We start from the raw sequence: 13,491 nt of genomic DNA on the forward strand, positions 1-13,491 counted from the left end.
CTACAACCGTATCGACTTACTGGACATCGGTTTCCAGCAGAAAATGACGGTTTGTAGCGACTTCCATCGCATGCACAACATTCCGGACGAGATAGCAAGACCAGCGGGGTCTCCGTGGATTGTTATCGGGTCTGGCAGGCGAAGGAGGCGGCGTCGGGAGAGGAAGCAAAAGCGAGGCTGCAGAGCCGGCCTGTTGACTAAGCTCAGAAAACAGCCACTCAAACCTCCACTGCCAAGCCTCTACCTCACCAACGCCAGATCCATGGTAAACAAGACGGACGATTTGGAATTACAGCTGGCTGGAAATCGTTACATTCGAGAATGCTGCATGTTAATCATCACAGAGACGTGGCTACATCCACAAATACCCAACGCTTCAGTGCAGCTAGCAGGCCACACGCTACACAGATCGGACAGGACCAGCGACTCTGGGGAAAAAAAAGAGGTGGTGGGCTTTGCATCTACATGAATGAAGGTTGGTGTAACAATAGTACTGTACTGGACAGACATTGTTCCCCGGACTTAGAATTCATGTCGGTGAGATGCAGACCCTTCTTTCTGCCCAGAGAGCTAGCCGCTGTTATCATCACTGCCGTCTACATACCACCGGATGCTAATGTAAGAACCACTCTCTCTCTACTGCTTGACACCATAAACAATCACTAGCGTGCCTACCCAAACGGCGCGCACATCATCGCAGGAGATTTTAATCAGGCAACTCTCAAAACTGTTTTACCGAAATTTCACCAGCACGTGAAATGTTCAACAAGGGAGGATAAAACTTTAGATCATGTGTACTCTAACCTCAAGAGTGCATACAGATCCATACCCCTCCCTCACCTGGGACAGTCAGATCACCTCTCACTGTTCCTGGCTCCAGCATACACCCCCCTCAGCCGACAAACAAAGCCCAAAAGACAGACCATTATCACCTGGCCTGACGACGCCCTCCCCCGACTCCAGGACTGCTTTGAACAAACACAATGGGAGACTTTCCACCATGAGGACCTGGCTACATTCACAGACACAGTACTGTCTTACATCAAGTACTGCATGGGTATGGTCAGTGTGGAAAAGACCATCCAGGTGTACCCAAACCAGAAACTGTGGATGACCAGCCAGGTCCGCTCACTTCTCCAGGCCCGCGATGCAGCCTTCAGATCCGATGACAGAGCACTCTACAGCACAGCTCGCGCCAACCTGAGGAGAGGCATCAAGGCCGCCAAAGCAGACTACAAGGGGAAGGTAGAAGGGCAACTCAACAACCCCCGACAGGTGTGGCAGAGCATACAGACCCTCACCAACTACAAGGGCTGTGCTGTGACACCTGGGGACTCAGACGCGGCACTGGCAGAGGAGCTAAACAGCTTTTTTGCCCACTTTGAGTCCCAAGCTCAGAACTCAGTCACACCACCCCAACCCCCACTACAACCCACACCAACCTCTGACACCACCCCACTCACCGTGGAGGTGGAGGACGTGAGACGTGTGCTCCGTGCTGTCAACCCCAAAAAGGCCACGGGACCGGATGGAGGACCAGGGAAAGTACTCAAGGCATGTGCTGACCAGCTAGCACCAGTCTTCAGTGACATTTTCAATCTGTCACTGGAACAAGCCAACATCCCAGCCTGCCTAAAATCGGCCACCATCATCCCAGTCCCCAAAAAGTCACCCACAACCAACCTCAACGACTTCCGCCCAGTAGCACTCACTCCAGTCATCACAAAGTGCTTTGAAAAACTGGTGATGAGACGCATCAAAGCCTGTCTCCCCCCCACCCTCGACCCACAACAGTTTGCATACCGGCCAAACAGATCCACTGAAGATCCAATAACCACTGCCCTCCACACTGCACTGAGCCACCTCGAGAAAAGGGGGAGCTATGTCAGGATGCTTTTCATTGACTACAGCTCAGCCTTTAACACAATAATAGAGATCTTGCATGTGACGTCACAGCCGATCCAGATTGTGACAGATGCCATCTTGTAGGTCAAACGCCATATTCCGCCTTCTACTTCTACTTCTGGTTCTACTTCTGCTTTTACTTCTACCTTTTCTTCTGGAAAACCCTACTATATACAATTCTACTACAACGGCTGTGGCTACAAGCTCTCCCTACCTGTGCACGTTTTTTATGTTTTTTGTGTGTATTTTTGCGTGTTGTTCGTCTGTACCGGACTTCGAGATCCACTACAACCATATGGACTCACTGGACATTGGTTTCCAGCAGAAAATGACGGTTTGTAGCGATTTCCATCGCATGCACAACATTCCGGACGAGAAAAAAAAAAAACATTCCGGACGAGACCAGATTGCGAGACCAGCGGGGTCTCTGTGGATTGTTATCGGAAGCAAAGCGAAGGAGGCGGCGCCGGGAGCCGAAGCAAAAGCGAGGCTACAGGCAGAGCCGGCCTGTTGACTAAGCTCAGAAAACAGCCACTCAAATCTCCACTGCCAAGCCTCTACCTCTCCAACGCCAGATCCATGTAAACAAGACGGACGATTTGGAATTACCTTATTCTATTCTATAATCGGCTGGTCAGTGCTATACTCAATACTTAAGTGACTTACCCATCCAGTGAGGATCATTTTCTTGTTTACAAGATGCCACATCTGAGTCGCTGACAAATCCTGAATTTCTGTAGAGATAACTGTCCAGAGATTTATAAGCACGCAGTGCTTCACCACTGAACAGCGAGGGAAAGTTGATAAGGTAATCATACACGTCCGGGTATTCCGCTGGCAGTTCAAAATCCGGTCGTGAAAACTCCGTCCGGAAAGCCATAAGGGTCACAAATCTGTAGATCGTTTATTTTAGACATATATCTAGTTATCTGTTCATTAGAAAAATGAGCCGTGTAGTCCGTCGGTTGAAATTGGTCCATTCTGTACACGAGTGCAGCAGTATTCAGTGGTGTTTTTGACCGACTTGATGGCGGTTCTGTACTTTCCAGTCACGTGACTGCAAGATCTCTATACCGGACATTCTTATCCCCAAGTTGGCCAACCTGGGGCTCCCACCCTCCACCTGCTCCTGGATTAAGGACTTTTTGGTCAACCGACCCCAGCACGTGAAGCTGGGTCCCCACCTCTCATCCACCCGCACGCTCAGCACCGGCTCGCTCCAAGGCTGTGTGCTGAGCCCACTACTCTACTCACTCTACACACATGACTGCAGACCCACCCACCCTGAGAACATCATTGTGAAATTTGCAGATGACACAACGGTGGTGGGGATGATCACAGAGGGGAATGAGGCAGCCTACAGAGATGAGGTCCTGAGACTCAGTGAGTGGTGTGCCTTCAACAACCTGGCGCTGAACATCTCCAAAACTAAGGAACTCATCCGGGACTTCCGACGGAACAAAGCTGCCCCTGCCCCCCTGTACATCAGCGGCAAAAGCGTGGAGCGAGTGGAGTCCTTCAAATTCCTTGGGGTCCACATCTCTGCTGACCTCTCCTGGGCAGCCAACACCACCGCACTGGTTAAAAAGGCGCAGCAGAGACTACACTTCCTGAGAGTGCTCAGGAAGGAGCAACTTGACACGAACCTGCTGGTGACCTTCTACCGGTCAGCCATTGAGAGCCTGCTGACCTATGCTGTGTCAGTGTGGCACTCAAACTGCACAGAAGCGGACAGAAAAAGACTGCAGAGGGTGACTAACACAGCACAAAAGATCATCGGCTGCCCTCTACCTCCCTTGTCCACCATCTACAACTCCCGGTGCCTAGGCAGGGCAAAGAGCATCATAAAAGACTATACACACCCTGGCTTCCACCTCTTCGACCTGTTGCCCTCTGGCAGGCGCTACAGGGCCATACCAGCCAAAACAAACAGACTCGGGGACAGTTTCTTTCCAAGAGCTGTCACAATACTCAACTCAAGTTAGCACTGAGGAACTGTCATGCTTGAACACCACTGACAAGGTCACCATCACCACAATGTTCCTAACCACTTGATCTCAAACCTAGTCTCTCCTTGTCAGACTGTAAATTGTCATATTTGCACTGTAAATGTCACAAGACTGTCATATTGCACTATCATATCAAGTCAGTTCATCTGTTCTTAGACATCCTCTTTTTTGTCATTTTAAGTACTGTAAACTGTCATATTTGCACTGTTAATATCATAGCTATCTGTAAACTGTCTTATTGCACTATCATACTAAGTCAGATCATCTGTTTTTTAGTTGCCTACATACTGAAAATAGGCGTCTGTACATGCCAGTGCTACCTCTATCACTTGATGCAGCTAGTCACTTTATTCTCAACCCTGTTACTGCTATGCACCTGTGTTCCTTCAGGGACTTGCACAAGTTTATGTATAGTTTATGTATAGTTGTCAGTAGTTTTTAAGTAGTAGTTTTATATTAATTTTATTGTACATATTTTCCTATGTTTATTTTAGTATTTATGTGTGCACTTTATGGTGAAGCTGTAAATCTCATTGTACTTGTATAATGACAATAAAGGCTTTCTATTCTATTCTATTCTATTCTATTCTATTCTATTCCCTATATCTTGACTTGAGCCCCAGTCCCAACTGAAGAGACCCAGCCCTATAGCACCACCATTTTTCACCATGGGTATGGTGTACTTTGGGTAATACATTGTCTTGTTCTTGCATCAAATAGATCATTTATAATTATACCCAAAATTTTATACCTTGCTCTCATCAGACCAGAACACATTTCTCCTTTAATGTTACCATTGGTCTCTTGGCAGCTTCCCTGATATGATTTCATCTTGTCATTTCAGCTATTTTGACTCATGTCCTGTTTTTGATATTGTCATTGTGGTTCCTCAATTTCCCCACTTGCTGATGAAGGCCTTCACATTGCTTCATGGTACATTTAATTTTTGGAAATTCTTTTATACTCCTCCCCTGATTGATAACATTCAACAATCATGCTTTGTAAGCCCTTTGCCAGCCAGTCAGATGAAACCAAAAAGAGGTCAAGAAAACCTTACAGAAACGGTAGTCTTTATTTGGAGTTAATCAGAATCAGTTCACTGATGACAGGATTATGATACTTAATTTTGAACATGAATTTGAATGTCCCATTATAAAAAGGTGTGCACACTTATGTAACCAAGTTACTATATTTTGGTTTATTGTATAAAAGTGGGGCGGCACGGTAGTGGAGTGGTTAGCACTGTCGGCTTACAGCAAGAAGGTTCTGGGTTCAAGCCCAGTGGCCAATGGGGGCCTTTCTGTGTGGCGTTTGCATGTTCTCCCCGTGTCTGCATGGGTTTCCTCTGAGTGTTCCGGTTTCCCCCACAGTCCAAAGACAGGTTAGGTTAATTGGTGGTTCTAAATTGGCCATAGGTGTGAATGGTTGTTTGTTTCTATGTGTCAGCCCTGCGATGACTTGTCCAGGGTCTACCCCGCCTCTCTGGGGTGTTTAAGGTTTTTTATATCAACTGTATAATAAATTATTTCTTTATTTCTCTTTTTCATATATGATGCATGGTAAATACACATAACAGATGACTGTGGTTCAGTATTCATGACAAAGAGTTGGTAACTTCTGAAAATAGGAAACTTACTGGATAAATTGAGAATTGAACTGAGAAATAATTTGAGAAATCTGATCATTTTCTAGTATTGTGAAATAAATTTAGAAGTCACATGTAACCCACTGCTTTCACAGACTCAACTGGTGACGAAAGATGGGCATGTAATCCATATTCCCCATGAAGCCCTCATGAAAAGCGGTTTGACAAAGAACAGTAGTGTGTCCCTGGTTGTATCAATATTCAACAACCGTATTTTCAAGGTTAGTGTCAGATTTTGCCCAATGCTATCACTTTTTACTATTTACCATACTTGTTACAAACAAAACCACCTTTAAAATCTTCCATTCAGTCATAGAACCACATGGCCTTCTGATCTCACATCCTTAAAGTGTTCAGCTCATTCTGAGAAGAAACCACTCTGTTGTTGGGTTCATATTTAGCTTTTAAGGGTTCAACAAAAGGTACAATCAAATAACCTTTAAGAGGTTAACATTTTTGCATGTCATTTCAATTTCCCCATATGGCAAATGCCCCTAATTTTTAAAATGTTTTTTTTCCTATACTATTGTAATATTTTATTTAATTTCTGTATAAACTTTCCATTTTTCTGTTTTGATCAAATTGATTTTCTAATTTATGTTTACTAACCTACTTCCTAAAATCTCACAGATCTTCAACAAAGACTGGCTGTACATAAAGGGCATGAATATGTAGCTTATGGTTAGGCTCTCATCAGTAGCAACTGGTGCTGTTTAAAATAGGGGAAGTATCTCCATAACCTTGCTCCTTCTTACATCTGTGATCTTCTGACCCCTTATACTCCATCCTGTTCTCTCAGGTCCTCTAGCTGTAATCTCCTTGCTGTTCCTCACACTTGACTCTCTACCCTGGGTGGCAGGTCCTTCAGTGCCATGGCCCCTAAGCTCTGGGATTCCTTTCTTCAACCCTTCCATGACTGCTCTTCTCTTCCTTTCCTTCAATCCTCATCTCAAAACCTTTCTGCTTCATGGACATTTCTCTACCAGTGCATAAACTCACCACTCTTTAGCAACTCCTTTTTTTTTTGGGGGGGGGGGGGGGGGTTGTTTTCTCTGACCTATGTAAAGCGACCTTGAGTTTGAGAAAGGCGCTATATAAATGTAACTTATTATTATTATTATTATTATTATTATTATTATTATTATTATTAAGTTCACATATCTGTTATTGATGTATGTATTTTGTGTTCTGTTTTATCTGTTTCATCTGTTGGTCTGGCTTCTTATTTATTTCTCAGCCTCTCGTCATGCATGAGAGCAATCTGACTTTTGAGACAGATAAAACTATAAATAAACCAAAAATGAATGTAAATAATCAAACAATTTTATATTGACAATATTTATGAAATACAATGATAAAATAACAAGCTATGCTATTGTTTAAAACTGTTACGGATTTGGTTACTGACTGCTGAAGCTCAGAGCACTCCAAGTTTGAGTGAAGCTGCCAATATGTTTAATTTTGAATTTTTAGTCATGTTCATTACCACTTCAGTCATTGGCAGGTAGTTACAAGGTACAATCCCTTTGAGAGATCTCGCAATTATCATACAGAGAAGCCATGCATCCAGGCAACGCAAATGAAAAGTGCACTGTCCAAGAAATTCTGATTTTTTTCTCTGCAAAGCACACCCACTGAATCCCAAATTGACATAATAAAATCTGTTGTTCAATGAGCAGTAATCTTTGCTCACATTAAATCACAGTGTATTTGAATCTGTCAGAGGACCCCAAAGAATTCATGCTTCACTGGAGTTGTATTAGTGATGTGTCTGTGGGTTTCAGAGGAGATTTTCAGGCAGTCTGTGCTGTCCACAGAATACAGTTGGTATTAAAGGAACAAACAGCGTGATACTGCAGTGAGATATTCGATTATTTGAACTGCTAACATATTAGCGGCGCTCCCCACATGCAAAGCACATGGAGCGAAGCTCCATACTTAAGAGAATACACTGTAAAAACTGGGATTCAGGTTAATTAATATTTAGTAAATAAATAATAGTAACCTGTAAATAATAATAAAGACTTTATGCAGTTTGGAATCACATTGAGCTGAATTCAACCAGCTTGAATGATTTAATAATTGCATTTTACTCAGTTTTTGTTTGAATAAAATCAGCTGTGAAGAAATGAGTAGAATTTAATTGCATTTTAGTGTGAAAGTCAAAGATGCAGGAAATTGATGAGTTTTACTCATTGAGAGGTATTTACTTTTAAATCACCTTACACTTCCGGTCAAGGCAATTTGTGCCACATCTGTCAACGTCTGCCACCTGCTTCAGCATTCCATGGACTGCCATTTTCCTAAAGGTAAGACCTGTTTAATTATTGTTAGCTGATGAACAATTTGTAACCAAGTTGCATAGTTGAACATTGTTTTGTGTTACTGTTAATTTAACGTGGGTGGCACAGTGGTGTAGTGGTTAGCACTGTCGCCTCACAGCAAGAAGGTCCTGGGTTCGAGCCTAGCGGCTGGAAAGGGCCTTTCTGTGCGGAGTTTGCATGTTCTCCCCGTGTCTGCATGGGTTTCCTCCAAGTGCTCCTGTTTCCCCGACAGTCCAAAGACATGCAGGTTAGGTTAACTGGTGGCTCTAAATTGACCGTAGGTGTGAATGTGAGTGTGAATGGTTGTTTGTCTCTGTGTCAGCCCTGCAATAACCTGCCGACTTGTCCAGGGTGTACCCCGCCTCTCCCCCATAGTCAGCTGAGATGGGCTCCAGCTTGCCTGCGACCCTGTAGAACAGGATAAGCGGCTACAGATAATGGATGGATGGATTAATTTAACGTGCTAACTTTACTGCGCTGTAAATCAAAATTAAGCTCTGTAGTGATTCAAAGTCAGTCTGTGTTGTCTTTTTATTTGACTACAAGCATGGGAAAGACTGAAGAGTTGGTCAGTCAGCTTGGTGTCACAGTTTCATGTGACTTTCTGAAGTATAACGCCATATGCTGTATCTAATGTTCTTTTATCATACCATCTAATCTACTTTTACGGCACATGTTCTCAAGTAAACTGTATTCAAGTAATATTTTATTACTCAAGTAACATGCTGTTAAAAGCAGTATACGTTTTTAGTTTTTATACATGGGGGGGTTTCCACGCTGCTCTCGGTTTCTTTTGACAGGATGCTGTTTCATGTCTCTGTTCATGACACTGAGGCCACAGCAGGAAATTCAGATGACATAACCGGCCTTTTTCACTTTCTCTGTCAGACTAAGCTGTGAAACAATAGTTGTAGCTCCTGCTGTCAGATTACATCGCATTGTGTTTGTGAGTGCTAGCTTAAGGTCAGTAAATTAGTGCATGGTGCAGACTGTGGAGCTGCAAAATTTTTGTTAGTCCGTTTTTTTTTTTTGCGATGACCCATTTAACGCTGTACATATTATGTTAGCATGTCACATTGTATATCTGTAAAGCCAATACTTATTCTTTCTAATTAATTTGCCTGATAATATTTCAACCGCTAAGAGTCTTCCTCAGGTGTAAATGAAAAGGAGAACATAATTAATAATCTTAAAGTGCCATTCCACCATTGGATGTATTCTTTGGCATAAAATACAATATATTTTGGCAACATATATAAATGGTATCACTAGATAGAGAAATCTTTTAGCTTCAAAATGATATATCAAACATAATTTTTTGACAACGACAAGTATATTAATTTTGCGACCAAAGTCACCTACCCTTTTAATTTCCGCACGTGATGTCATCGGCAGGTTCCCCTTCTTGTGTACCACGTGACGTGTGACGTGGCACATATTATCAGCAATGGCGGATAGAATGCGATAAAAATAATACCAATTAATCTAGCTAATACCAATAAATCTAGCTAACTGAAAGATTAACTCAAAATTTTTTGCAATTTTTTTGGCCCCCATATACGAGGAGAAATGACTCTCTCACTTTGGGGGTTTCCTGGTCTAAAAATAGACCGACACGTGGTACACAAGAAGGGGAACCTGCCGATGACATCATGTTTCACTACCGCGCGGAAATTAAAAGGGTAGGTGACTTTGGTCGCAAAATTAATATACTTGTCGTTGTCAAAAAATTATGTTTGATCTATCATTTTGAAGCTAAAAGATTTCTCTGTCTAGTCATGTTGTCATAAAATATATTGTATTTTATGCCAAAGAATACATCCAATGGTGGAATGGCACTTTAAAGTAAAGGATCTACATAGATTCATGTTAAATGTGTAATTTGCCATATTTTATGGGAACAAATCTACCGTAATGGTGTCTGACAAGTTTGACTCTTCTCTCAGAGGCTACTGGGTTATTTCCTGTAAATGCAGATCTAGGATGAGTTTTATAGAATCTGTGCAGTCTGAAATAAACATTATTGTTTCAGGATGCTGATGAAGACAGTGTGTCGCAGGACCTTGCTATCCAAGAGATGAAAATTTACAGCATCATGACTGCTACGTCAGAGGGTCCCAACTATATTGGCATCGTGGTTGAGGGCATGAAAGTTCTGATTGCACTGGGTAACTTTCCAAGGGCTTGCTTCATGGTCATTGGGTTGGCATACGTAGTGAATCTTGCCTATCTGAAGGACCTCAGGTACACATTTTAAGTCTTCCAGAAACTCTTCCTTGAGCTGGATTGTTCAAAGCTGTCCCACAAAGTCAACAGCTTCAAGAATAAGCTACTAGCTTAAAGCATATACGCAGAACCATGGCCTCACTTTCGTTTATACATGCCTTGAGACCTCAAGAATGGCACAGGAATAGTTTTAAGCATTAACAATAAATCTAATATAGTAATTTTTACGATTAAAGTGATTTATATAGGTAGCGGTCTGAGTGAATGACCTTGATGTCCATAACGTCACAGCAGGAAGTCTATCGGTCTCATCGCCATTTCTGCTATACTAAAACACAGAGCTGACTGCAACTCTGATCCTCCATTTTGAGCTAATTTATCACCATGCCACATAGATGTGTTGCTGCACCTGCCAGCAACATGACAGAAGGTGGATTTACGTTGCATTCATGGTCCAAGAATGTTCAAACTGCAAAGATTTGGACGTGTTTTGCAAGAAGTTCACGGGCACATTGGGCGCCTATGAAGTGATCTGTCCTCTGCTCTGCACATTTTACTGAAGACTCGTACAAGACCTCTGATCTGTTGAGGAGCGTTGGCTATAAGCCCGTATTGAAAGAGGGTGCAGTACCAACAATTAAAGAAAAGGAAACTATTTGTTTTATTTATTTTTTTAAAAAGCAAAGTTCAGTTGCAACAGTCTTCCTGGAGTGAGCCGAGGGTTGTTGCTAAAACCTGGGATGGAACGGGACGTGACATATCGCTCGGGCAGTGACCTCCTCACAGTTGTTGCTAAAACCAGTGACTTCCCATTCCGTCCCGGGTTTTAGTAATTGCCTGAGCTGAGCAGTAATGGCGGAGTACTCCGTATGGACAAAATAGAGAATGAGTGGCCCAGTCGTAAAATTTCTAAACTGGATATTGCTGCCATCTCGCCCTTACGTGGAAGAAGTAAATGAACGGAGAACTGAACAAACAACTGAAAGTCAGATTGTTTCAAAACAATTGGCCACAAGATCGGCCTTCAAGAAGCGAGAACACAGATGGGTAAGCTCCGACTCTTATTTGGATACAAAAAAAAAACAGCACGTTGTTTACCTGCATTTAGATTAATACATGTAACTTGGGCGGCACGGTGGTGTAGTGGTTAGCGCTGTCACCTCACAGCAAGAAGGTCCAGGTTCGAGCCCCGTGGCCGGCGAGGGCCTTTCTGTGCGGAGTTTGCATGTTCTCCCCGTGTCCGCGTGGGTTTCCTCCGGGTGCTCCGGTTTCCCCCACAGTCCAAAGACATGCAGGTTAGGTTAACTGGTGACTCTAAATTGACTGTAGGTGTGAATGTGAGTGTGAATGGTTGTCTGTGTCTCTGTGTCAGCCCTGTGATGACCTGGCGACTTGTCCAGGGTGTACCCCGCCTTTCGCCCGTAGTCAGCTGGGATAGGCTCCAGCTTGCCTGCGACCCTGTAGAACAGGATAAAGCGGCTAGAGATAATGAGATGAGATGAGATGAGATGAGACATGTAACTTGTATTGTGTATTTAAGTTACCGGTATAAGATTATTTAATTTGCTTCAGAATGTGATTGTCTCAGTTCATCTGATTATTTAATTAGCCTTTTACGTTTTATCAGTGAAAATGCATGCATGTACATGTATGTTGCGTAAGTTAAAACACCTATCCTGTTTTAATGAGAGTCAACCCACAATCAATGACGTCAAATCAGTCTTAGTTGAGCAAGTCGGGAACGGTATTTCTTACTTTCACCATAAATTTTTATTTATATGACTTTGGTCTATAGCTGTAAAAAGCCTCGGCCTTAAAACTGGTTACCACAGTGACATCACGCGCTCAGGGCTGGCTGGCTTAGCGGGGCAGCTCGAATGCCAACTTTGTGGTCGATTTTAACTCTCAAAAATATATATTTTGTTATTCCCATTTATGCAGCATACAAGAGTCAAGGATGGAGATATTATCCACTCAGAAATTTATTTAAAAATAAAGGTTCTGCATATCTCCTTTAAGAAAATTGACCCTTGTGGAATGAAAGGGAATTGCTAAGTGACTGTCAAAACATGTCGCAAGGTTACCTTCAAGGCTTTGTTGAATATGTTGTTAATTGTTGGTCAGGTCGTCATTGAGGGGAGTGTGTGGGGCCATTATTGTAGCAAAACTATTTACAAATGTGAGTGGATAGTTGTGTAACTGTATCTCAATCTGTGTGTGTAATCAGATTTGCAAATGTGTAAAAAAAATCTCTAAATATGTACTGAGTTTCGTGAATGTGTACAGTAATCTACAAATCTGTATTTGGATTTGTGTACAAGCGTATATAGCTCTGTAAAAGTGTAGACAAATATACATGCATAGATCAGTACATGGGCGGCACGATGGTGTAGTGGTTAGCGCTGTCGCCTCACAGCAAGAAGGTCCTGGGTTCGAGCCCTGGGGCCGGCGAGGGCCTTTCTGTGTGGAGTTTGCATGTTCTCCCCGTGTCCGCGTGGGTTTCCTCCAGGTGCTCCGGTTTCCCCACAGTCCAAAGACATGCAGGTTAGGTTAACTGGTGACTCTAAATTGACCGTAGGTGTGAATGTGAGTGTGAATGGTTGTCTGTGTCTATGTGTCAGCCCTGTGATGACCTGGCGACTTGTCCAGGGTGTACCCTGCCTTTCGCCCATAGTCAGCTGGGATAGGCTCCAGCTTGCCTGCGACCCTGTAGAAGGATAAAGCGGCTAGAGACAATGAGATGAGATGAGATCAGTACATATGTCACAAATCTGTAAACTCAGTTTGCCTCTCAACTGGTTCCTTTTACTTTTGATTTTTCTGATTAAATACACATGGCTTGAGATGTAGTTACACAACTGGACAGTTGTGTAAGTCACATTTGTAAATTGTTTTGGTACAATAAAGGCCTCACTGGAGTGGTATCATGTTTCTGAGCACAGGCAGCTGTTCTTGTACCTTGTGATTCAAATGTGTACACAAGAGATGCAGATTTTACATGTTTTAATTCAGGAACTTGAATTTGCACATGAATGTGCTTGTTGAAGTCGGTCACATTTTAGCAATTTAAATTTAAAAAGTATTTTTTGCAGTCTGAGGGCCCGTCCACACGAGTAAGCGGCCTCACCCAATACGCTGTCGTTTTGAAAAAAATCTCCGTAAACACGGCGTCATTTCCAGAAATATCTGTGTCCACACGGATTCACTGGAAAAGACCCAAAATGCTGTAGTACATATGCCAGGCCTGTATGTGGCACTGTGACGCCACCACACCAATACACTAAAACCAGAAGAGAAGCCATGGAGCATGCGTATAAAGGTCACGCGCTGTTTACAAACAAGCTCATAACACGAGAAGAGGACGATCATGGCCAGCGCAACT

General features: G+C 43.0%; 1 protein-coding gene across 1 annotated transcript in view; it reads left to right on the forward strand.

Moving 5' to 3' along the window:
* Nucleotides 1–13,491, forward strand: part of adgrg3 (adhesion G protein-coupled receptor G3) — a 46,182-nt gene that overhangs the window by 14,877 nt on the left and 17,814 nt on the right. The window contains exon 4 of the mRNA XM_060940950.1: nucleotides 5,655–5,780. Within this exon, the coding sequence (XP_060796933.1) occupies nucleotides 5,655–5,780 (126 nt within the window). The remainder of the gene's footprint in view (nucleotides 1–5,654; nucleotides 5,781–13,491) is intronic.

This window comes from Neoarius graeffei, chromosome 15 (genome assembly GCF_027579695.1).
Source record: "Neoarius graeffei isolate fNeoGra1 chromosome 15, fNeoGra1.pri, whole genome shotgun sequence".
NCBI lineage: Eukaryota > Metazoa > Chordata > Actinopteri > Siluriformes > Ariidae > Neoarius > Neoarius graeffei.